The sequence below is a fragment of the Larimichthys crocea genome, chromosome XXI (assembly GCF_000972845.2).
Source record: "Larimichthys crocea isolate SSNF chromosome XXI, L_crocea_2.0, whole genome shotgun sequence".
Taxonomy (NCBI): Eukaryota; Metazoa; Chordata; class Actinopteri; family Sciaenidae; genus Larimichthys; species Larimichthys crocea.
Genome location: NC_040031.1, coordinates 8930330 through 8953898, shown reverse-complemented (window position 1 = coordinate 8953898; position 23569 = coordinate 8930330). Strand labels below are relative to the sequence as shown.

The 23569-nt window shown below is 45.8% G+C and overlaps 2 protein-coding genes across 12 annotated transcripts in view; one reads left to right on the top strand and one right to left on the bottom strand.

Moving 5' to 3' along the window:
• cnot1 (CCR4-NOT transcription complex, subunit 1) overlaps positions 1-19535 on the top strand; it is a 24802-nt gene extending 5267 nt beyond the window's left edge. For 2 of the 11 annotated variants that reach the window (XM_010752008.3, XM_010752009.3), the window contains exons 2-49: positions 2145-2442; positions 2553-2660; positions 3952-4050; positions 4149-4217; positions 4335-4389; positions 5565-5768; positions 5908-6076; positions 6273-6399; positions 7461-7571; positions 7787-7957; positions 8154-8281; positions 8425-8665; positions 8778-8897; positions 9096-9218; positions 9312-9463; positions 9565-9715; positions 9797-10010; positions 10142-10267; positions 10709-10833; positions 10935-11221; positions 11309-11387; positions 11511-11759; positions 11871-12011; positions 12092-12271; positions 12392-12508; positions 12600-12710; positions 12831-12908; positions 13044-13221; positions 13434-13588; positions 13689-13985; positions 14072-14212; positions 14359-14463; positions 14546-14665; positions 14823-15017; positions 15111-15253; positions 15342-15450; positions 15602-15771; positions 15888-16119; positions 16197-16445; positions 16607-16770; positions 16867-16984; positions 17072-17173; positions 17269-17442; positions 17534-17683; positions 17777-17957; positions 18063-18195; positions 18282-18416; positions 18511-19535. In XM_010752008.3, coding sequence (XP_010750310.1) covers positions 2341-2442; positions 2553-2660; positions 3952-4050; positions 4149-4217; positions 4335-4389; positions 5565-5768; positions 5908-6076; positions 6273-6399; positions 7461-7571; positions 7787-7957; positions 8154-8281; positions 8425-8665; positions 8778-8897; positions 9096-9218; positions 9312-9463; positions 9565-9715; positions 9797-10010; positions 10142-10267; positions 10709-10833; positions 10935-11221; positions 11309-11387; positions 11511-11759; positions 11871-12011; positions 12092-12271; positions 12392-12508; positions 12600-12710; positions 12831-12908; positions 13044-13221; positions 13434-13588; positions 13689-13985; positions 14072-14212; positions 14359-14463; positions 14546-14665; positions 14823-15017; positions 15111-15253; positions 15342-15450; positions 15602-15771; positions 15888-16119; positions 16197-16445; positions 16607-16770; positions 16867-16984; positions 17072-17173; positions 17269-17442; positions 17534-17683; positions 17777-17957; positions 18063-18195; positions 18282-18416; positions 18511-18589 — 7167 coding nt within the window. In that variant the 5' untranslated portion in view covers positions 2145-2340 and the 3' untranslated portion in view covers positions 18590-19535. The remainder of the gene's footprint in view (positions 1-2144; positions 2443-2552; positions 2661-3951; positions 4051-4148; positions 4218-4334; positions 4390-5564; positions 5769-5907; positions 6077-6272; positions 6400-7460; positions 7572-7786; positions 7958-8153; positions 8282-8424; positions 8666-8777; positions 8898-9095; positions 9219-9311; positions 9464-9564; positions 9716-9796; positions 10011-10141; positions 10268-10708; positions 10834-10934; positions 11222-11308; positions 11388-11510; positions 11760-11870; positions 12012-12091; positions 12272-12391; positions 12509-12599; positions 12711-12830; positions 12909-13043; positions 13222-13433; positions 13589-13688; positions 13986-14071; positions 14213-14358; positions 14464-14545; positions 14666-14822; positions 15018-15110; positions 15254-15341; positions 15451-15601; positions 15772-15887; positions 16120-16196; positions 16446-16606; positions 16771-16866; positions 16985-17071; positions 17174-17268; positions 17443-17533; positions 17684-17776; positions 17958-18062; positions 18196-18281; positions 18417-18510) is intronic. The other 9 variants (XM_019258207.2, XM_019258208.2, XM_010752015.3 and 6 more) reach the window with 9 other exon arrangements.
• Positions 19536-20321: 786 nt separating this feature from the next.
• Positions 20322-23569, bottom strand: part of setd6 (SET domain containing 6, protein lysine methyltransferase) — a 7879-nt gene continuing 4631 nt past the window's right edge. The window contains exons 2-9 of the mRNA XM_027272526.1: positions 23303-23383; positions 23073-23217; positions 22857-22998; positions 22590-22784; positions 21317-21461; positions 21045-21225; positions 20822-20958; positions 20322-20737 (exon numbers count right to left, since the gene is read on the bottom strand). Coding sequence (XP_027128327.1) covers positions 20393-20737; positions 20822-20958; positions 21045-21225; positions 21317-21461; positions 22590-22784; positions 22857-22998; positions 23073-23217; positions 23303-23383 — 1371 coding nt within the window. The 3' untranslated portion in view covers positions 20322-20392. The remainder of the gene's footprint in view (positions 20738-20821; positions 20959-21044; positions 21226-21316; positions 21462-22589; positions 22785-22856; positions 22999-23072; positions 23218-23302; positions 23384-23569) is intronic.

The following is a 23569-nucleotide window of genomic DNA, read 5'->3' as shown; positions in this document are numbered from 1 at the left end:
AATCTTTACAGAAACTCTCAAACAGTTTGTGTTCTCTTATAAAAAAGTGCAACTTACATCCTAAACAACAAAACACATGACGTATATCTCCTTTCTTTAGAAACTATCTCACAGGTAAACTGGTGTAATGTGCAGTTTTCGCTCTTGAGGTGGCGTGACGTTACTTTATGTAACTCTGCAGTGTCTCACATGAAACTTCTCAGCTTCATCTCGCGTCCTGTGGCATTTCTAAAATCCTAATTAATTCAAATGTGTTTCACTGAAACTCTGTAATGGACCTAGGCCTCAAAGCCTGTCACAATATGTTGTTGCTGCACTGTAAATATTGCCCTTAGTTATAGTAGGGATGTAACGATTCACGATTTTTTTGTTCACGATACCATTTTTAAAAAAATCAAAATGAGCTACAGACAAATTATGACCAAATAAAATAATCTTTTTTTATTTGTAGGAATAAAACTCACAGAAACTCTCAGTTTGTGCAACTTACATCCTAAACAACAAAACACATGACAAATATCTCGTTTCTTTGGAAACAATCTCACAGGTAAACTGGTGTGATGTGCAGTTTTCGCTCTCGAGGTGGCGTGACGTTACTTCATGTAACTCTGCAGTGTCTCACATGAAACTTCTTCATCTCCCAGGCTGTGGCACTTCTAAAATCCTAATTAATTAAATTAAAATGTGTTTCACTGAAACTCTGTAATGGACCTAGGCCTCAAAGCCTGTCACAATATGTTGTTGCTGCACTGTAAATATTGCCCTTAGTTATAGTAGGGATGTAACAATTCACGATACCATTTTTTCTTTTTAATCAAATGAGCTACAGACAAATTATGACCAGATAAAATAATCTTTTTTTATTTGTAGGAAAACAATCTTTACAGAAACTCTCAAACAGTTTGTGTTCTCTTATAAAAAAGTGCAACTTGCATCCTAAACAACAAAACACATGACAAATATCTCCTTTCTTTGGAAACAATCTCACAGGTAAACTGGTGTAATGTGCAGTTTTCGCTCTCGAGGTGGCGTAACGTTACTTTATGTAACTCTGCAGTGTCTCACATGAAACTTCTCAGCTTCATCTCGCATGCTGTGGCATTTCTAAAATCCTAATTAATTAAAATGTGTTTCACTGAAACTCTGTAATGGACCTAGGCCTCAAAGCCTGTCACAATATGTTGTTGCCTCACTGTAAATATTGCCCTTAGTTATAGTAGGGATGTAACGATTCACGATACCATTTTTTTTTTTTTATCAAAATGAGCTACAGACAAATTATGACCAAATAAAATGATCTTTTTTATTTGTAGGAAAAAAATCTTTACAGAAACTCTCAAACAGTTTGTGCAACTTACATCCTAAACAACAAAACACATGACAGATATCTCCTTTCTTTGGAAACAATCTCACAGGTAAACTGGTGTAATGTGCAGTTTTCGCTCTCGAGGTGGCGTGACGTTACTTTGGCGGCTGATATGTTGCTCGTGTTGCCGCTATATGTTGCAGTCTCTTGTAATATTTCCAGCTGTTTTGGTTTTGTCTGTCCATTTCTCACTGGTTGTATTTAAGATAAGATAATACTTTATTGATCCCACAACGGGGAAATTCACGTATTACAGCAGCGAAAAATAGAAACCAAGGAGGGAAGCACAAGTGTACATATTTACAAAAAGTACTAGAGTATAATGTGCAGATTTGCTAGACAAGTAATAGGGTATTTGTGTATATAGGGAATCCAAAATGCCGCCACACAGGTGATTTCAAACTGCTCGGTGCGTCCTCTATCGTCGCCATGTCTTCACCTCGTTCTGTGCTCCGTACCTACGTAGTGGCGTGACTTTGACGTCTGACGTTGAACAAATGAATCACCAACCGGTGACTTTTTTTTAAGATGACGTAAGAAAAAGAACATATCCTACTTCTCTCACATTCGAAGAATCACGACTCATTTTTTTCTGTCAACCGGTGTGAATCGTCACGCGTTTGTACCGATTTTTAATCGTGTCTCGATGCATCGTTACGTCCCTAGTTGCAAGTAAGACTCCAACTTTAGTGCGGTTCACTGAGAAGTTGCCTCTTTTGGTTTTATTGCCCCAAAATAATTAATATGTCCTTTTCTTTTCCCTGTTGTTTCGTTCCAGATGCTGAACTTTATTTTAAACTGAAGGACTCTACCTAGTACCGGGAGCCACCGATCGGGAAGACTTATTTGGAAGCCGACATTTTTTCACACCTTTTGGGGGGGGGGAGCAGAAGTAACCTATCACTGAAGTGACTAAAGGGGAATAATGGTGATTTTGCGCCGTGCTCGGCCGCCTGCTTCCGCCCCAACCAGCAATGAATCTTGACTCGCTCTCGCTGGCTTTGTCTCAAATCAGCTATCTGGTGGACAATTTAACAAAGAAAAATTACCGAGCCAGCCAGCAAGAAATACAGCATGTAAGTATCAAAGAGAAGGTGTTTTTGACGTTCAGTCTTCTAGTTTGTCTACGTGAACTGTCTTAAAATGTGTCCTCGTACTGTACTGATTATTCCCCGTGCTCTCCCAGATTGTAAATCGTCACGGTCCTGAGGCAGACAGGCATCTACTACGCTGTCTCTTCTCCCATGTGGATTTCAGTGGCGATGGTAAAAGCAGTGGCAAGGACTTTCACCAGGTAATTTTTGATTAGAAACAACTTGAAACTTTGTTTGCTTTTAACTGGTTTACATGTGCAGCCAGGCAGCAGAAAACACATTAATACAATGTTCAAGTGTTTAGAAATAAGCACTGCTCTCTGTGAAGAAGCGTCGTTGCAGTCCAGCAACTTTGTTTGACACATGCTGACAGACAGCAGCTGGCTCTGGCCAAACAAGAAGCTTCCTATTAATTCATAAACGAACATAAAAGGCTTAAAGTTCTGATTTCTAACCCTCAAGTCTGTTCGAATGCTGTAGACCAATCTGTACTTGGAGTACTGAAACTGAATGACAGACAAACTTTGGTTTTGAACGTTCTGAACAAGAGTTCAGTGTAATAAGAACTATTAGTACAGATCCACTGTAGATTCACATCTCCTTTTTTAAATAATGTGATGCATCTTTCTTTGAGTCCATGTGTGTCACAGATAACACTGAAACTCTGTGCAGTCTGACAAATCTGACACAGATTTGCTGAGCGCTGATCGTAGAGCTTTGCAGACGTCTACATTTCTCATTACCTGAGTTGTAGCCGTGCAGTAAAAATGCCATGTACACTTATGTTATCACAGTACAAATAAGATGCACCCTTAAAATGTTTTCTTCAACTACGCTGCGTGTTTCTGTCACTTAGAATCAACAAAGTAGCTCCAGGGTTTAGACTTTTTTACACTCCTGGGCTTAAGAGAGTCTCAATTCATGTGATTATTTTTTTTATACATCCATAATATTGTGAAAAATGAATACATTATTACTGTGAAATCAGAATATCGTCATACCATCAATCTATAATCCATCCCCAGTCTCAGACAGTCATTTTGGTCAGTTGTTGTTTATCCATCCCAATTTGGCAATCAAGCAGTGTGCACTTTAAAACTGAAATATCTCTAAAATGCAGCTGTTGATGTAGCACTGTGCAAATTTGCCATTTGATTCCGTCTTTGTGATGCAGTCAGCCGGGTTTTGTATTAAAGAGAGGCTGTATGCTTATAATTCATGGGATGCCTTCACCTGCACTGAAAACATCTGCCACTATTATCATTATCGAGTCCTCTGATCAGAGCTCGCTGTGTTTTTCTGCCCCTGTTTGCACATGTATCTCTAAACGGTGTCACTGCGTACAGAAGTTTTATGACCGAGTAGACATGCGAGTTAATAATTGGTTATCGTCGTAGTAGACTTACTGTCTTGTCGTCCTCTTCACCTGCCTCTCTTCTCTTTTACTCTCTCCTCCCTCTCGGTATCTTTTTGCTTTTCAACTTGCCCAAGACACAGTTTCTGATCCAGGAGTGTGTGTCGCTGATATCAAAGCCAAACTTTATCTCTACTCTGTGTTACGCCATTGACAATCCTCTGCACTACCAGAAGGTGAGGACCGGATGCCAGAGTATTTGATTTATTACTGCGATAGCCCTGACTGATAGAAACATGCTGAGGTGTTAAGATTTTTTTTTTTTTTCTTGCAGAGTTTGAAGCCATCGGCCCACTTATTCACTCAACTGAGTAAAGTTCTTAAGCTCAGCAAGGTCCAAGAGGTAAGGCAGCTCTGTGATGAGCTTCATTAATTATCTGATCCATGTGCATTCAGTACATGGATTTACATTTGGAAGTTAGATCCGACTTCTTAAAAATGTGTTTCTTGTGTTTCTCAGGTGATATTTGGCCTCGCTTTGCTCAACTCCAGCAACGCAGACCTTCGTGGTTTTGGTAAGTAATCCTGACATTTGAACCGCTGTTTTAAGACACAGTGCAGATTTTACTGTGAAAAGTTATCACAAGTTATCAAACACACAGAGCTACCAGTACACACTGACTCTGTGGAGAGCGTCTTTCATCTTTTGAGTTTTGTGACCACGGTAGATTCTTTCACCGGGGAGGGTAAAGCGAGGGGTGTTCAGTTGGTTGCAGTCTCACTGGTAGATGCCATTAAATCCTAGACCAGATATATATTTTGCCACAGATGTAGATAGTTTAATGTAAATGGAGACAAAATGTGATGATGTGCAAAACATTGTGCTTAAATATGAGGTTAAAAAGACCTAGAGTGAAAAGGCTAGACGGCGTATGAGTGACGTTACCAAAGCCGGAAATGTAATATTTTTATAAATAAAGCGTCCACGCTCTTAATCCTGCATAACTTTTAGCCTTAATATAATGTGAACAGGTGAGTTGTATATAAATTCACCCTCAGTACAGTTGTCATGAACGGGGAAATTAGCTACAGAGACCAAAACTGTTTTTTGTACCAGGCTGTAAACATGTTTATTTCTGCTGTCTAACATGGGGACTTATGGAGACTGACTCACTTCTGGAGCCAGCCTCGAGTGGACGTTTACAGGAAATTGTTTTTGGAAAATGACATTTTAAATTTAATGCCAGCAACACGTCACAAAGTTGGGACACGGTCACGCTTGCCGCTCTCTGTACACTCTGTAAGCGTCTGGGAGACTGAGCACGCTGTCTGCTGTCATCTGAATGTTTTCCTATTCTTGCTTAATCTAAGAGTTCAGACATCATCAGACAGAAAAACAATTTTAGTGGGTGACAAGTCTCGACTGCAGGCAAACCAGTTTAACTTGACTCTTTTACTACGGAGCCATGAGTGTGGTTTGGCCTCGTCTCGTTGAAATAAGCAAGTCCCTGAAAAAGACGCCGTCTCGCTGGCAGCACATGTTGCTCCAAAACTTGCACATATCTCTTCCAGTGTCTTGTTGCCAAACTTAACTGCTCAATGTTTTGCACACCATGTCGTTTCTATTTACATTTTACACCGTGTGCCAACTTTATCAGAAAGAGTTGTGCACCACAGATGAAATTGTATTTTTATGTTTCCTGTCAGTACAGAGATACTTTCTTAACCAGTTGTTGTTTTTGTTCCTCAGCCGCGCAGTTCATCAAGCAGAAGCTTCCAGACCTCCTGCGGTCATACGTTGACGCGGATCTCGGAGGAAACCAGGAAGGTGGCTTCCAGGACATTGCCATAGAGGTCTTGCACCTGCTGCTCTCCCATCTACTGTTTGGCCAGAAGGGAGCCAGTGGGGTTGGGCAAGAGCAGATTGACGCCTTCCTGAAGACACTTTGCCGAGGTACGGGAGATAAACACAAAACTGGTGCTACGCTGAAGTGTATAAAGCGGCTTTGTCAGACTGAATATAAAACAAATATCATCATTTTTCTGTGTTGCTGTGCAACATTTGTTTATGTAACGATGTGTTATGTCTTCAGATTTCCCCCAGGAGCGCTGCCCTGTGGTGCTCGCACCACTGCTGTACCCTGAAAAACGGGACATTCTCATGGACAGGATCCTGCCAGACTCGGGGGAGTTAGCTAAGACCATGATGGAGAGTTCTCTTGCAGAATTCATGCAAGAAGTTGGCTACGGCTTCTGTGCCAGGTGAATTTAACTTCTTTAAAGCTAAATACACAGCTCTGCGTGTTAATGGCCAAATATCCGAGATAGGAGAAATGAATATTCCCAGTTGTTGAGTTCTTTGTTTTATTCCTAACATTCACCTCAGTGTGATTTAATTGATATGTTAATGTTGGCTCATATTCAGCACTGATCTCATTTATGCTGTCCGTCTCTCCAGTCTGGACGAGTGCAGAAACATAATCCTGCAGTATGGGGTGAGAGAGGTGACGGCCAGCCAGGTAGCCAGGGTCCTGGGCATGATGGCACGGACCCACTCTGGCTTAACTGATGGCATCCCACTACAGGTGAGTTTGGACAACACGGACAGTCAGAAAAATAAATCTAGATACAAATAGAGTTATGATGAAACGAGTAACCACGATACTATACCAGACAAAGTGTCAGGGTTCTCGGTATTATCGTGATACTGCAATGTATTTGTACAAGCTATAAACACTTATTAGTTACTTATAATGTTGTTTGGTGCATGATAAACATAATACTGGTGAAGTAAGAATTAGACTTAAACAAATATGTTAGTGCCACTGACGACGATGCCGTGGCAGACTCACCGATCAGGCCCGGTGCTTCTGCCATGGTGAGTGTGTTGTCTCGCATTTGACTGTAAGCTGTGCACGTCTGGGCGAGACAGAAGCGAATTTCTATCGGAGCGGTCTTCATGGAGTTCGTTCTTGCCGACAGAAACACACGAACAGAGGGGCGAACCCAGCGTGCAGGAAACAGCCTATCATATCCCCGAAAGTCAGCAGTAACAACAAAAGACTCCAACTTCAGTGCAAAAATCATTCAGTAGCTGTGGAGTTTGGTTGCAGTAGTTGCCATGTTGGTTTGTTTACAAAGGAGTAGCATGCAGTGAGAAGCCGGGAGGAGAGCAGAGGCGGCCGCTATGTAACGGAAACTGGCACCGGTAGTGTAGTAATCCACGGTAGTACCTTCGTGTAGAATTTCGAGTATAGTAGAAACCGTTACGATTTGGCAACGCTCGATACAAACATGAAGTGGTCGAACTTAGTCTGGCTTTCGTTGGTTTTATGTTACCTGGATCTGCTGGGTCGACTTTGTCTTTCTGCCACACGGTGCTGGCAGGTACAGCGAGTTAACGGTGGCTTCATATGAAGATTGATGAGAGCAGTTCATACTCGAGTGCGCAGGCTATAAAATCATAACATTGACCTAAATTAGGCTGAAGAGCCAGAGTCAGTTAATTAATGACTGTGTAATATGAAAAGAGTCTTTTCCTAGTGTCAAATTTGCAGTAATTGATTATTGAAGTATTCATTCGGGGTTTCTGTGTTCTTAACATTTCAGTACATCAGAGCTGAAGTCTTCTTGTTTTCTCTTTCAGTCCATCTCTGCTCCGGGAAGCGGCATCTGGAGCGACGGTAAGGACAAGAACGACGGCTCGCAGGCGCACACGTGGAATGTTGAAGTTCTCATCGATGTTGTGAAAGAAGTGGTAAGTGAACCGTCAGGTTACCTCAAAGACACTTCTACTGACAACACTGAATAGTCTGTCTTACTGTTTGTGGCAGCATTTTGTAGTATCACTTCTGCATCAGTACACAAGTTAATACATACTCCAACTAACCTGACACTGACGGCTGCAGAAATCTTTTTGTTTTGCACCTGATTATTTTCCAAAGCTAATGAGGTTTCACTTCTCTGTCCTAGAATCCCAACCTGAACTTCAAAGAGGTGACTTACGAACTGGACCACCCGGGCTTCATAATCCGGGACAGCAAAGGCCTGCATATCGTGGTGTACGGCATTCAGAGGGGGTTGGGCATGGAGGTCTTCCCAGTCGATCTTATTTATCGGCCCTGGAAACACGCTGAGGGACAGGTAATTGGCCGATAGGGAGGTGGGGTTGGATTTAATTATTGCTGTCAAAAATAATGGTAAAACGATGAATAGATTGATGAAGAAGAAAGCCGGGAAGGAATTGATCTGTGTCTAGACATAAAGTGCTTTTGAGTGGTTGAAGGTTGAGCCGTGTATTCTCTTTTTAAATGTCTGATTGCTCTCTTTCTGTTTACAGTTGTCATTCATTCAGCACTCCCTGATGAGCCCAGAAGTGTTTTGCTTTGCTGACTACCCTTGCCACACCGTGGCCATCGACATCCTCAAGGCCCCACCGGAGGATGACAACAGAGAGATTGCCACCTGGTACGGCGCTTGTAGCTGGTGGCTGTTATGTTAAAGGGTGTAGCAGCTGCTCATTTCTCCTCACTGGGTTGAGTTGTGAAGTGTGGGTTGATGCTATAATTCTGCTTCAGTGTGCCTGACCCGTTGTCCCTGACTCCTCACAGGAAAAGTCTGGACCTGGTGGAGAGTCTGCTTCGGCTGTCTGAGGTGGGCCAGTATGAGCAGGTGAAGCAGCTGTTTGGTTTCCCAATCAAACACTGCCCAGACATGTTGGTGCTGGCATTGCTGCAGATCTCCACCTCCTGGCACACACTGCGCCATGAGCTCATCTCTACCCTCATGCCCATCTTCCTGGGCAACCACCCGAACTCTGCCATTATCCTGCACTACGCGTGGCACGGACAGGTTGGTGTTACAAACTTCATTTGTTTTTTTTTTTGTCACCTTTAGGTTCAGGTTATTAGTTTCCCATTAAAAAAAATTGTACTGATTAAAAACCTGGTGGTTATTTTTCCAGGGACAGTCTCCCTCCATCCGTCAGCTAATTATGCATTCAATGGCTGAGTGGTACATGAGAGGGGAGCAGTATGACCAGGCCAAGCTGTCTCGCATCCTGGATGTGGCTCAGGACTTGAAGGTTTGTCACTGACATGACTGCTTCTCTGAACTCAGAACCCTCAAACCAGTAGCCAAAGCACAAAAAAAAACTGTTATACTCTTAAATTAGAGGATATAGGGCCGTCTAACTTGTGGTGTTCTTAGCATAATTCAAAAATACAGGTATCATTTTCATGATGGTCAATAAACCAGCGTGTTTTCTTTTTTTCCCCTCCAGTCTCTATCGATGTTGCTGAATGGTACTCCATTTGCCTTTGTTATTGACCTCGCTGCACTTGCTTCCCGCCGTGAATACCTCAAACTTGATAAATGGCTGACTGACAAAATCAGAGAGCATGGGGTAAGTCTTCACGATGAGTATTCGGTTGTTTTTTTTTAAGCGTACTACCTCAAGAATATTGTATTTTTACATGATTGTGTTGTGTTGTGTCAGGAACCTTTTATCCAGGCATGCGTGACATTCCTGAAGAGGCGCTGTCCATCCATTATGGGTGGCCTGGCTCCAGACAAGGACCAGCCCAAAAGCGCCCAGCTGCCCCCAGAGACCTTAGCCACGATGCTGGCCTGTCTGCAGTCCTGTGCTGGGTGAGAATCTTAAGAATGAGTTATTTGTACACACCCATCAGTCGTCTTTCTGTACAGCGTTGTCGTTTTTTTTCTTTTTTAACTGAACTTTGTTTCCTCAGGAGTGTTTCACAGGAGCTGTCAGAAACCATCCTGACTATGGTCGCCAACTGCAGCAATGTAATGAATAAAGCCCGGCAGCCACCACCAGGGGTAATGCCAAAAGGACGTGCCCCGAGCACCAGCAGCCTAGACGCCATCTCTCCTGTACAGGTATCTTCATGTGGAAGCCACATCATGCCTCCGCAGGCAAACGATCTGTATTCCTAACTCTGTTTTGTTGCTCTTCTCTAGATGGATCCTCTGTCCGGCATGGGTTCCTTGAACCTGGGGAGCACAGCCACCTCACACACTCAAAGCATGCAGGGTTTCCCAACCTCACTGAGTTCAGCTTTCAGTAATCCCCAATCCCCAGCAAAGGCTTTCCCACCACTGTCCAACCCTAACCCCAGCACAGCATTTGGGGGCATTGGCAGCCTGTCCTCGCAGCTCCCTGGTATGGACTCTGGTACTATGCTATTTTATTATTTTACTTTAAGACAAAACAAGCAAGGCACATATTAAATCAGTCATACTTCAGATAGTGAGGGTACGGTAAGTTTGCATAGAAATGACTGTGTTGTTGTTGTTTTCTTGCAGGTCCCTTGGGCTCGGGCATCGGCTCTGGTATTGGCTCCAGTCTGGGGATGCAAACGGTGAACACGGATCCTTTCGGCACCAGGAAGATGAGCACACCGGGCCTGAACCCACCGACCTTTCAGCAGAGTAAGATGAAGGCCTGTAAGTGGTGGTGGTAGTGGTGTGACTGAGAGCCCCGCCCTGCGCTGCTCAGCGCTGTATTTCCTCTGCAGTCATGATTATTGTCTTGATTTGCAAACTTAATTCTAAAGCACCTCTCAAATACTTTTTGATTCACACAATCTTAGCCTTTTCTAAACACTATGACAAATCATGAAATTTGTTAATCAGAGGAAATACAGGTCAGTCTTCCATTCCTTGTCTGCTTTTGGCGACAGCCCCACTTTTAGTTTGTCGACTTTCCGATCATCAAAAAGGGCTCTAACCTGACTCGATCAGATGGAATGCTTTTTGATTGCACAGTGATTATCATCGAGACTTTGCTTCATTCTCCACCCGTGTTGGCTCACAACATTCAAGTGAGTAACGGTCATGGTTTAAAAAAATGTCTCTCTACTCTTCTTCCAGCTGACCTTTCTCAGGTGTGGCCCGAGGCAAACCAGCACTTTAGTAAGGAGATAGACGACGAGGCGAACAGTTACTTCCAGCGCATCTACAACCACCCACCTCACCCGACTATGTCTGTGGATGAAGTACGTAGCGACGTTTGTTCAAAAGCACCAATTCGCCCCAAATCAAACTTGTGCATGCGTTTAGGGATTTATATATTAACTCATCTTCTTCGCCCGTCTAGGTACTGGAGATGCTGCAGAGGTTCAAGGATTCAACCATCAAGCGGGAGCGCGAGGTGTTCAACTGTATGCTTCGGAACTTGTTCGAGGAGTACCGATTCTTCCCCCAGTACCCGGACAAGGAGCTGCACATCACTGCCTGCCTCTTCGGCGGCATTATCGAGAAGGGCCTCGTCACCTACATGGCCCTGGGCTTGGCCCTCCGATATGTTCTCGAAGCCTTAAGGAAACCATACGGATCCAAAATGTATTACTTTGGAATTGCTGCCCTAGATAGGTTTAAAAACAGGTACTGAAATGTTTTCCTTTGTGAAATGAGTGTTAATGTAACAACAGTCATGTTGTGTCAGGCTAACGCGTCCTATTATATTTCTAGACTAAAGGACTACCCTCAATATTGTCAACACCTGGCTTCAATTGCCCACTTCTTGCAATTTCCCCACCATTTACAAGAGGTAATCAGGTTTCCTTAATTTATGTTCACTTGCCCTTTTTTTTTGCCCCGGCGTTGATGACGGGAAAAGGTTTACGGCGTACAGATAAATTAAATCTCTCGCTCTGCACCTTTCAATATCCTGTGCGTGCAGTATATCGAGTATGGCCAACAGTCACGGGACCCTCCGGTGAAGATGCAGGGCTCCATCACCACCCCTGGCAGTCTGGCGCTGGCACACGTCCAAGCCCAATCCCAGCAACCCGGAGGCCCCAAGGTCCCGCAGCCAGGTCAGCCCAGCACTCTGGTCACCACCACGACTACTACGACCACCGCAACCAAGACCACCACCATCACAAGACCTACAACCAGCAGCTTCAAGAAGGATGTCCCCGTGAGTTTGGATTTGTTGGCGTCTTAACCCTTTGTGTGCCCAGTCAGTGCTTCTGTTTGGTTATATACAGTGTATAGACTGAAAGGTGATTGTTGTTGTCCCTACCTGCAGCCCTCCATCAACACAACCAACATCGACACCCTGCTGGTGGCCACCGATCAAACAGAAAGGATTGTAGAGCCTCCAGAGAATGTCCAGGAGAAGATTGCGTTCATCTTCAACAACCTTTCTCAGTCCAACATGACGCAGAAGGTAAACACAGGAAACGTAACTATCTCAAGAACCTTAATCGTCAGAGAGCCTTCTTTTCAAACCACACTTGCTTTCTTCAGGTTGAGGAGTTGAAGGAGACGGTGAAGGAGGAGTTCATGCCCTGGGTGTCTCAGTACCTGGTGATGAAGCGTGTCAGCATTGAGCCCAACTTCCACAGCCTCTATTCCAACTTTCTGGATACACTCAAGAACCCAGAGTTTGTCAAGATGGTCCTCACTGAGACGTACAGGAATATCAAGGTAAAATTGCTATGTCACATCCTTGAGTTTGTTTTTTGTTTTTTCCACCTGCCATCACAGCACTGAACTGTCAGATTGTATCGTAAATACTGACGCTCCCTTTCTCCGCATTTCTTTCAGGTTCTCTTGACTTCTGACAAGGCAGCTGCCAACTTCTCTGATCGCTCCCTGCTGAAGAATCTGGGCCACTGGTTGGGCATGATAACACTGGCCAAAAACAAGCCGATCCTTTACACAGTAAGAACTGTTCACTGGTTCTGCTTTTTCCCTTTACACTGTGGGTTTCCTGTTGGTTTTTGAGTCAGCTAACACGTTTTTCTTCTTCCAGGATCTGGAAGTCAAATCTCTGCTACTAGAGGCGTATGTGAAAGGCCAGCAGGAGCTTCTGTACGTGGTTCCCTTCGTGGCCAAAGTTTTGGAGTCCAGTTTACGAAGCATGGTGAGTAAGAACCACGCCACTGACATCGCCTCATACCACTGCCCAGTATAAAGACGTCTAAAATGTTTCCTCTGGATTCTTCATAGCAACTTTAACTAATGTCTGCATCTCATGTTGTAGGTCTTCAGGCCCCAGAACCCCTGGACCATGGCCATCATGAATGTTCTCGCTGAGCTGCATCAGGAACATGACCTCAAGGTAATAGATTATTCTTTCTATGTAGTTTCTTAAACTAAAAAAAGGTTTGGAAAGGGATATGACCTAAACCAGATGATGAAACCAAATGATCTGCCACTTTCAGCTACTTAACCTGAAATCTCTTGTTCGCTGCAGCTGAACCTGAAGTTTGAGATCGAAGTTCTGTGTAAGAACTTGTCCCTGGACATCAACGACCTGAAGCCAGGAAACTTGCTGAAGGACAAGGAGAAGCTCAAGAGCCTGGAGGAGCAGCTGTCTGCACCAAAGAAAGAGGCGAAGCCTCCTGAAGAGATGCTGCCGGTTTCTACGACAGGTGGATGCTCCATATTTTTAATCTAACGTTCATTTAATTTAAGTTGTTTGTCTGTTCATCTCTTGTGTGAAAACCTCAGTAATGTCTCACTATGTTTTGTCTTATCGGCGCTTCTCGTCTTTTGTTTCGTGAAGTTCTTTTGTTTGTGTTTGTGTTGACCCTCTGCTTTTTTTCTTGTGATTTTAATCAAACGAGCGTTTTGTGACCAACAGGAGACTTTGTTCCATTTGCAGCTCCTCCCTCCACCCCGGCTGCTACCACCACCACTTGCACAACCACTGGGCCCCCCACCCCACAGTTCAGTTACCACGACATTAACGTGTATGCCCTGGCAGGCCTGGCTCCACACATTAACATCAATGTCAACGTAAGTGTTTCGGTACCGGCGAACCACTGTCAGAAGTCGGTGGACACACTTTTCTCTTCTATCTGATTCCTTTCTTGACTTCCCCTTCCTGTTTCTGTAGATCCCTCTGCTACAAGCCCATCCACAGCTGAAGCAGTGTGTACGGCAGTCAGTGGAGCGAGCCGTCCAGGAGCTCGTGCACCCGGTCGTTGACCGCTCCATCAAAATTGCCATGACGACCTGTGAGCAGATCATCAGGAAGGACTTCGCCCTGGATTCGGAGGAATCCCGCATGCGCGTGGCCGCCCACCACATGATGAGAAACCTGACCGCCGGCATGGCCATGATCACCTGCCGCGAGCCGCTGCTCATGAGCATCGCCACCAACCTCAAGAACAGCTTCGCTGCTGCGCTTAGGGTGAGCTGAATGCCTGCGTTCAGGACCGTCTGACAAATCTTCTGTATCATTCCTGCTTCCGTAACACGCCGTCTTTATTCCCTCAGGCACCAACACCCCAACAGAGGGAGATGATGGAAGAGGCTGCAGCTCGGATCGCTCAAGACAACTGTGAACTGGCTTGTTGCTTCATTCAGAAAACAGCCGTGGAGAAGGCTGGTCCAGAAATGGACAAGAGACTAGCCACGGTGAGACTTTAAGAAGACTGGCAAGCGCAAACCAGTGCCCAAGTACAAGTAGTTTTTACAGCTGTTGGATTTTTATGCCACAATGACTAAAGGTGATACTAGTTTACCTCTAGAGAGTAACTCCTTTTACGCTTCTGCTCTTGCAGGAGTTTGAGCTGAGGAAGCACGCACGCCAAGAAGGACGTCGTTATTGCGATCCCGTCGTCCTGACCTACCAGGCTGAGCGTATGCCTGAGCAGATCAGACTCAAGGTGAGTGGATCTGTCAGCAAGATCGTTGTTATTTTTAACACTACGTATAGTCTGGATGTTAATAACTGTGTGTGTGTTGTAGGTGGGAGGAGTGGACCCCAAGCAACTGGCTGTGTACGAGGAGTTTGCCAGGAACGTTCCAGGTTTCTTACCCAGTAATGATCTCTCACAGCCCACTGGCTTCTTGGCCCAACCCATGAAGGTGAGTCTTTGTTCCCGTGACTCCCTGAAAACTAAACTTAAGAGTTAAAAGATTGAAAAGTGCTAAAAGTGGTTATTAAAAGTGACTATGACTCTAGAGCAGACAGCTTTTTGTTTTATTTGTCATTAACCCTTCGCCCCTCTGTCCGTGTTAACAGCAACAGGCATGGGCCACAGACGACGTGGCTCAGATCTACGATAAGTGCATGGCAGACCTGGAGCAGCACCTTCACGCCATCCCTCCGGCCCTCGCCATGAACCCGCTGACCCAGGCTCTGCGCAGCCTGCTCGAAGCTGTGGCCTTGGCTAGAAACTCCAGAGACGGCATCGCCGCACTCGGCCTCCTGCAGAAGGTCGGGCAGTTGCAGATGAAGTCTTTTTTAGGAATGATGTGAGAGAGGCGAGGTTGAGAATTAATCGACGGTATCCTGTGTTTTATTGAACAGGCTGTGGAAGGTCTTCTGGATGCTACCAGCGGGGCTGATGCAGACTTGCTGCTCCGCTACAGAGAGTGCCACCTGCTGGTGCTTAAAGCTCTGCAGGATGGACGTGCCTATGGACCACAGTGGTGCAATAAGCAGATCACCAGGTGAGTCAAACCTTCATTCATCCCTCGCTGTAGCATTAACTTTTTATCACCCTGCATCGCCTGACAGAAAGTTGTTGTTTGTTCACAGGTGTCTGATCGAATGTCGCGATGAGTACAAATACAACGTGGAGGCAGTGGAGCTTCTGATCAGGAACCACCTGGTGAACATGCAGCAGTATGACCTGCACCTGGCACAGGTAATGTTTTTCTACTAAGATTTATTTTTAGAAGTTTGACTTGTCTTCAGAAGTTAAAAATTTCCATGTTTTAGTACAAAATAACAGCATATGTTACTTCAGTCGATTTAAAATTTCCAGCACAAGCTCATTTCTTTTGTTTTTCTTCCAGTCGATGGAGAACGGCCTGCACTACATGGCGGTTGCCTTCGCCATGCAGTTGGTGAAGCTGCTGCTGGTGGATGAGCGCAGCGTCAGCCACGTCACAGAGGCCGACCTCTTCCACACAATCGAGACTTTGATGAGGACCTGTGCACACTCCAGAGCCAACGCACCCGAGGGGTAAACACCACACGAGCACCTGTTTTGATTTGAAGACATTTTTGTGGAAATTAGTTTCTAATCTAAATAAATTAAAATGACTCATACGACTCCCTCTTGTCCCGTCTCCTCCGCAGTCTTCCACAGCTGATGGATGTCGTCCGCTCCAACTACGAAGCCATGATTGACCGGGCCCACGGCGGACCCAACTTCATGATGCACTCTGGGATTTCACAGGCTTCAGAATATGACGATCCTCCGGGCCTGAGGGAGAAGGCGGAGTACCTGCTGAGGGAATGGGTCAACCTGTATCACTCAGCTGCTGCTGGCAGGGATAGCACCAAAGCTTTCTCTGCCTTTGTCGGCCAGGTAAACACTCGTCAGTTTAAATGATCAAAAGAATCGCGTTACTCGTGCTGATCACTATTTTTTTTGTCTTCCTGCAGATGCACCAGCAGGGCATCCTGAAGACCGATGACCTGATCACGAGGTTCTTCCGGCTGTGCACAGAAATGTGCGTGGAGATAAGTTACCGGGCGCAGGCGGAGCAGCAGCACAACCCGGCAGCCAGCGCAGCCATCATCAGAGCCAAGTGTTACCACAACCTGGACGCCTTCGTTCGGCTCATAGCCCTGCTGGTCAAACACTCCGGAGAGGCCACCAACACAGTGACGAAAATCAACCTCCTCAACAAGGTACGGCAAAGACAGTCCGGAATATAAACTCTCAGAGCAGCAGTGTTCATATTGACTCAAATGTAGACGAAGAGTTCACCAGATCTGATGAAACTTTTTGACAGCAGCCTTCAACCAGCTGCTCTGTTTGATGCTGATTGCTCTCTACGTCGTCCTTCCAGGTGCTGGGTATCGTAGTTGGGGTGTTGATCCAGGACCACGACGTCCGTCAGACAGAATTTCAACAGCTGCCATACCACCGCATTTTCATCATGCTGCTGTTGGAGCTCAACGCCCCCGAACACGTCCTGGAGACCATCAACTTCCAGACGCTCACAGCCTTCTGGTGAGGAAACAGTGTTCAGAGGCTCAGCGAGTGTTTCTGCCTCTACACGGTCACGGCACTTTGTTTTGGACTCACCTTTTCTTTCTTTAACTGCAGCAATACCTTCCACATCCTGAGACCCACCAAAGCACCCGGCTTTGTGTACGCCTGGCTGGAGCTCATCTCCCATCGCATCTTCATCGCCAGGATGCTCGCACACACGCCGCAGCAGAAGGTACGACACGTTGCTGCTTTCTTCTCAGTTTGTACGTGCTTCTTGAATTTTGGGACTGATGATTTCTCTCTTTTTTTTTTCATGAAGGGCTGGCCCATGTACGCACAGCTGCTGATTGATCTCTTCAAGTACCTGGCCCCGTTCCTGAGGAATGTAGAGCTCAACAAACCTATGCAAATCCTCTACAAGGTGCGCGCTCATCTTTCTCTTACAGGATTAAGTTTGACAACAGCCACTTTTTGTGCCACAGACAAATGTATGGTTGTTGTTGTTGGCTGATTTAGGGCACGCTGCGAGTGCTCCTGGTCCTGCTGCATGACTTCCCAGAGTTCCTGTGTGATTACCATTACGGCTTCTGCGACGTTATCCCGCCTAACTGCATCCAGCTCCGCAACCTCATCCTCAGTGCCTTCCCACGCAACATGAGGCTCCCTGACCCGTTCACGCCCAACCTGAAGGTAAACACACACACACCTGTTTCGTTTATGTTTCTTTGTACTCTGAACTCTGTTAGACTGACGGTGTGTCTCATTAACGCTCCGGCTGCAGGTGGACATGCTGAGCGAGATCAACATCGCTCCGCGTATCCTCACCAACTTCACAGGCGTCATGCCTTCCCAGTTCAAGAAGGATCTGGACTCGTACCTGAAGACCCGTTCACCAGTCACCTTCTTGTCTGAGCTGCGCAGCAACCTGCAGGTACAAACGCTGACCAGCTGTTTTTTTTTTTTTAAATGTTTGTTATTGGTAATGTTATAGTTCAATAAGTGATGACACAATTCTGCCCCACAGGTGTCCAATGAGCCAGGAAACCGCTACAACATCCAGCTGATCAACGCTCTGGTGCTGTACGTAGGCACGCAGGCCATCGCTCACATCCACAACAAGGGCAGCACCCCTTCAATGAGCACTATCACCCACTCTGCACACATGGACATCTTCCAGAACCTGGCTGTGGACCTGGACACTGAGGGTGAGGAGGCAGAGGATCACCTGAGGAACATTTAGTTTGTTCTGTCTGACGTTGTTGCGTACCAACAGCTTCTCTGATCAGGCGTGTGTCGTCGTGTCTTTTCAGGGCGTTACCTGTTCTTGAACGCGATCGCCAATCAGCTGCGCTACCCGAACAGCCACACTCACTACTTCAGCTGCACCATGCTCTATCTGTTCGCCGAGGCAAACACCGAGGCCATCCAGGAGCAGATCACCAGGTGAGAACTCCGTCCGACCCGAGAAACGTCAAACCGTCACCGACGCTGAGCGCCGTCAAGTCAAAGCTTTCTTCTTCTTCTTTCAGGGTTCTGTTGGAGAGACTGATCGTGAACAGGCCTCACCCGTGGGGTCTCCTCATCACCTTCATCGAGCTGATCAAGAATCCTGCCTTCAAGTTCTGGAGCCACGACTTTGTGCACTGTGCCCCCGAGATTGAAAAGTAAGTTTCCCGTTCGACTCGCCTGTGTCTGAGATAAAGTCAGTCTCTTTTTTTTTTAACGGACGTTCACGTCTCGCCTCTCTCTCCCTCTCAGGCTGTTCCAGTCGGTCGCTCAGTGCTGCATGGGACAGAAGCAGGCCCAGCAGGTGATGGAGGGCACCGGTGCCAGCTAGCCTGTGTACCAGCCAGCTCGTAGCCCTCGGGAGAGATGCCGCGGCCTTGACCCACTCCCCCACCACCAACCACCAACCACCACCACACACGCACACCTCCCTCTTTTACTGTTGGCACTGGATAAACTGGCAAACCACAGTCGTTTGAAATGTGGAATGAAAGGAAAAAAGGACTACTGCTCACGGATCGGAAGGAGTTCGATTTTTGTTTATCCCTTTGGGGCTGAATTGAGATGGAGAGAATGGATTGAGACATGCTGTTTAATATACTTTTTTGATGCTTTGATGTAAATATTGGAAAAAAAAAAAAAAGGGAGAACAGGGGGGGGAGCGTTAGATAAGTGGAGAGCAATGCACATGTCGAATAAAAATATATCCTGACATGTAAAGACATCGAAACATATTTTCACTTCAGTACCAAAGTTCTTGGTTTTGCTTCCCTCCCACACGAATCCTTTTTTTCCTGACTTTTTTTTTTTTTGCGTTCAGAGGCTGAATGGTAGATGATTGAAGAGAAAAAGAGAGAAAAGAAAAAAAAAAAAAGAAGCCGCCTGCTACTTTCAGTTGATTCCTTTTTAGTGGGACAGTAAGATGGAGTTTAGCCTCCCAGGTGGGGTCGGGGTTCTGCTCCCGGTGCATCGGTCTGTTCGGTCGGAGACAGTTTGCTGATGGTTTGTCCATTTGAAGCTGGCTCTGGACGTCTCTCCCCCGGCACTTGTAAATTGTGCAAAGTGATGGCGACATCGTATCTTGACAATTTGTACAAAGATCCAAATTGAAGAACAACAATAGAAGGACCAATACAGCCCATTTTGTAACATTTTGAATGTTTTGTAAATGTATTGGTCCATGTGTTGTATTTTGTAGTCCTTTCTAGTTTGCCTTTAGTTCTTGCTACTTAACTGCAGTATGCATACATACAGGAAATAAAGCATTCAAACTGCAACGCATCTGTGTTCATTCAGGACCGCGGGAGTAAAAACTGACGCTGTGTTCATGTGCCAGGTGTCATCCATCTTTCAGGAACATTACGTAACTGACTCCAGGTTGAACTATCGAATGTTTTCATCACAACGCCGGCACGCCGATGTCTGAAACACAGAAAATATGAAACGTTGGAACTCTCACAAGTACGTCAAGAAGACTCTGGCCTGCCATGATTCGTCGGGATTACATGACTAAAACTCTAAATAACTTGAGTTTGGAAGGTAACTGAGGTCGTGGATTGTGACAACTAATATCTGAACTGGTTAACCTTTGGCATTATTTTAAAAAAATACTTCTAAATGTGCAAAATTAGGAGGTTTTGGCAGATTTTTTAACTATAAACTGAATATATCGGGACAAAAACTGAAGATTTTTTCCCTCTTGAACTTCACTAATGTGTTTGACAGCAAAAGGAACAAACAGCCGATCGACTGACTGAGGCTGTCGGGTGTCTGTTCATATTGAACTTTAAGGAGTTTAAAACAAGTTGAGTCCCATTGGTGATGTGAAGAAGTTAATTAAAACTTGGAAGTGTTGCTTTGAATGAAAGGGCAGGGGACAGAAAAAGGTCTATAGAGTGCAACTGAACCAGAGTTAAGAGGTGAAGCAGACAACTCATTGAGACCTTCGTCGCAACTTTACACAAATTGGCGCAACTAATGGTGATACTGTTGACCTTTGTTCACGAGTTAAACTCAAGGCTGCAGCTTGATACTCAAGAAACTTGAGTACCAACACTAATGGTGTGAAAGAAGACAAAGTGCTGAAGGTCTGTCTCCAGGGAAAACATTTATTAACAGTATTATCTTTAAAAACTCATGACGTGGTGAGCTCCATCAGTCTGTACAGGATGCTCTTCTGTCCGTAGCGTACTTGCAGCGCCCTCTGCTGCCTGCTGCTCAGTGCTGCGAGCGCCGCCTCGTCCTCTATCAGCGCCCGGTCGACGTCCACATCCTCCATCTTCTCTCCCTCGCCTCCGCCTCTGTAGGACCTCACGGTAAGACGGGCCGTTTCGCGGATCAACCCTTTCCACGAAGCTTTTAATCCGGGAAGACCCTCGTTAGAGAACGCCAAGGAGATCTTCTCGTCATCCTCTTCATCTTCCTCCCATCCTTCGTTATCCTTGAACTCTGAGAACTCCTTGTCTGACATGCTTATCACCTGCAGGGGCAACAAAGCGAAGCAAACATTCACCTCTCATATTTCTAGAGCGAACACTGATTTCAAACAGGTTTACTCCCTCACCTTGAGCACGGTGTGTAGCTCGGTGTCGGTGAGGCAGCCCTGTTTGCCGAAGACGAAGGCGGCTTTCTCTTGCAGTATCTCACACGCCATCTCCCACTGCTCCTCCAGCAGCTGCCGGTCCAAGTCAGACTGAATACCTGAGAAGACGAAGATGAAGAATGAGGGTCCGAAGCATTTTCTGAATGTTATCTTCTTTTGAATTAAGAAAAATCTTGTTGATCACCTTGCGTGGCGATCTCGTACAAGTTGCCGATGGGGATATCGGCTGTGTCGTTGCTGTTGCTTTGATACGGCTCCACGAAGCCGTACATGTGCAGCAGCTGCCAGTTGGCCATTTGTCCGTAGGTGTTGAACACCTCCTCGCCTTTACGGATGGGACGCACGCAGACCATCTTCAAACTGTCCTGAGAAAGACGGAGAGAGGACAAGAAGAAGTTAAAACGATGAAGAAACTATAGAAGTGAGAAATAAGGGCGTGGATGCGTCTCCTCCCACCGGTGTGAACTCCAGGTTGGCGTTGTGATTGGACACGTGGTTGAGCATGTCTGCCATGGGAACCATCATCGGTGGGTTAGGAGCCTCCTGCTCCTCGTCCTCCTCGTCCTCTTCGTCGTCGTCCTCTTCCTGTGGCTCCTGGAAACTACAGAGACAAAAGACGTTTACATTAAACCCCACGTCTCCGTCACGTCAACGACGATTGGAGGTGTTCTCCACAGAGCATTTCCTGCCAGACTTCTTTAACCTGCTCAGATTTGGTCATTTATCCTAAATATGTAAATATGTGCGACGCTTCTGAACTGGACCGGTCGGGTTTGCATCATTGACTAGAACGGCTGTGACGCATCGTGGACACCTCATCTTTAAAGTATATCTTTATTAATAATTATGCTTCACATCTTAGTCACATATACAGCATTTTCCTTTTTTGTAAACACATTTCTCCCCCCACCCAAAGTTGAACCTTCAGCGCAGTATTCAGTCAGTCACAAGCATTGGTAGCAACAATAATTAATAACCTAAAATAGAAAGCAAGTAGACATTGCAATAATTAAAAAATAAAAATAAAAAAAAAGGCACAGAAAACAAACAATTTATAGAAATGAAAATAGCAACACCTCTCCTTCAACATTCAGCTGTTATTCCTCGGTCTGGGAAGGACCTTCCAGAATATGTTTGATATTCTAGGTCCAACATAATTGAGAAATGGGGTCCAAATATGATAAAATACACCCATCTTCCCACCCATATTCCATGGGTAAGAGGTCAAATATTACCTTGTGCCAATCCAGAACTGTAGGCGGCTTATCCAAAATCCATTTCAGCAGTATAGTTTTACGTGCGGCATATGTTAGAACATTTCACAGTTTTTGACCATGAGATCCTTTTATTTGTGGGTGTGGTACACTGGGTCCAGGTCTAATTCCTTATTAAAAACCAAGTCTAATTTCAGAGCCACAGCCACCCAGAAGTTCCGGATCCGCACTCATGTCCACACAGTATGTATAAAGCTACCAACTTCCTTCCTGCACTTCAAACACAGAGCTGATTTCTTTGGGTCCGTCTTATGTCTGAGTTCGGATGATATCTGAAGGCGATGTAGTAATTTAAACCGTGATTCCTTTGCTCTGTTACATATGGATATGTTGTTAGCATGTTCCCATATGTCTGCCTCCATAGCATCATCTATTACCACCCCAAGCCCATTTTCGCATTATTGTATTATTAGTCTTATTGGACTACAGGTGTATTTTGTGCCATGCTCGCTCACCTGTAGGCCATGACAAAGGCCACCAGCTGTGTGTACAGATCCAGCGTGTGTGTGTCGGGGTTCCACAGATCAGGATGCTTGGCGATGAAGGGAAGCACCACGTCTTTGTATTCCCTCTGGATGTTAGCCAGGTCTTTATCCACCGCCTCCGGGATGCCTGTTCCCCTCAGCAGCCGGTCTCTCTCCTCTTTAGACCTGGACAGACGAGCTGTGAGGAGGAAGCTCCGCGTTCAGAACAATCAGACGCTGATCAAAACCGTCTCTCACCAGAACATGGGGTGGTCCAGCGTCTTGAAGTCAGTCCACAGAGACAGGTAGGGCTTCCAGTGGGACCCAGAGGACGTGTACTCATACAGCAGGGACAGCAGCAGGGGAACCCAGCCGGACGGACTCTCCAGAGACGACCCCTCTGCGACCAAAAACAGGTGGAGGAGGTTACAAACGAGAGGAGGGACGCTTCCATCGCTCACCTTCCGATCTCACCTTTCTCCAGCAGGGCGGAGATCTTGGTTGTCCCCTGGTGGAGAAGAGCCGATCTGGGGATGGTGAACAAAACCTCGCCCTCGTCTATGTCGTCCTTCGCCAACATGCCGTACTCTGCCACCGTTCCCTCTTTGCTCACACACACCTACACAGAGAGAGAGAGAGAGAGAATCACACACACCCTCAGCTGAACAGACACAATATTCAGAAATTAGAAGGAGAGGTCACACCTTACTGCTCAGCACCAGGTGGACTCTGTCACACCACTGGAGAAAGTTCTGCAGAGGACTGAGCTCGGAGTCATCAGACACCTGTCAGCACAAACATCAACCTTTACTTGATGCACACACACACACACACACACACACACACACACACAGGTATCTGACACCTGTGTGTGTGTGTGTGTGTGCAGTCACAACATAAACACGAGACAGTAGCCTCACACATGGAGCTCCATGTGTGAGGCTACTGTCTCGTGTTTATGTTGTGACTGC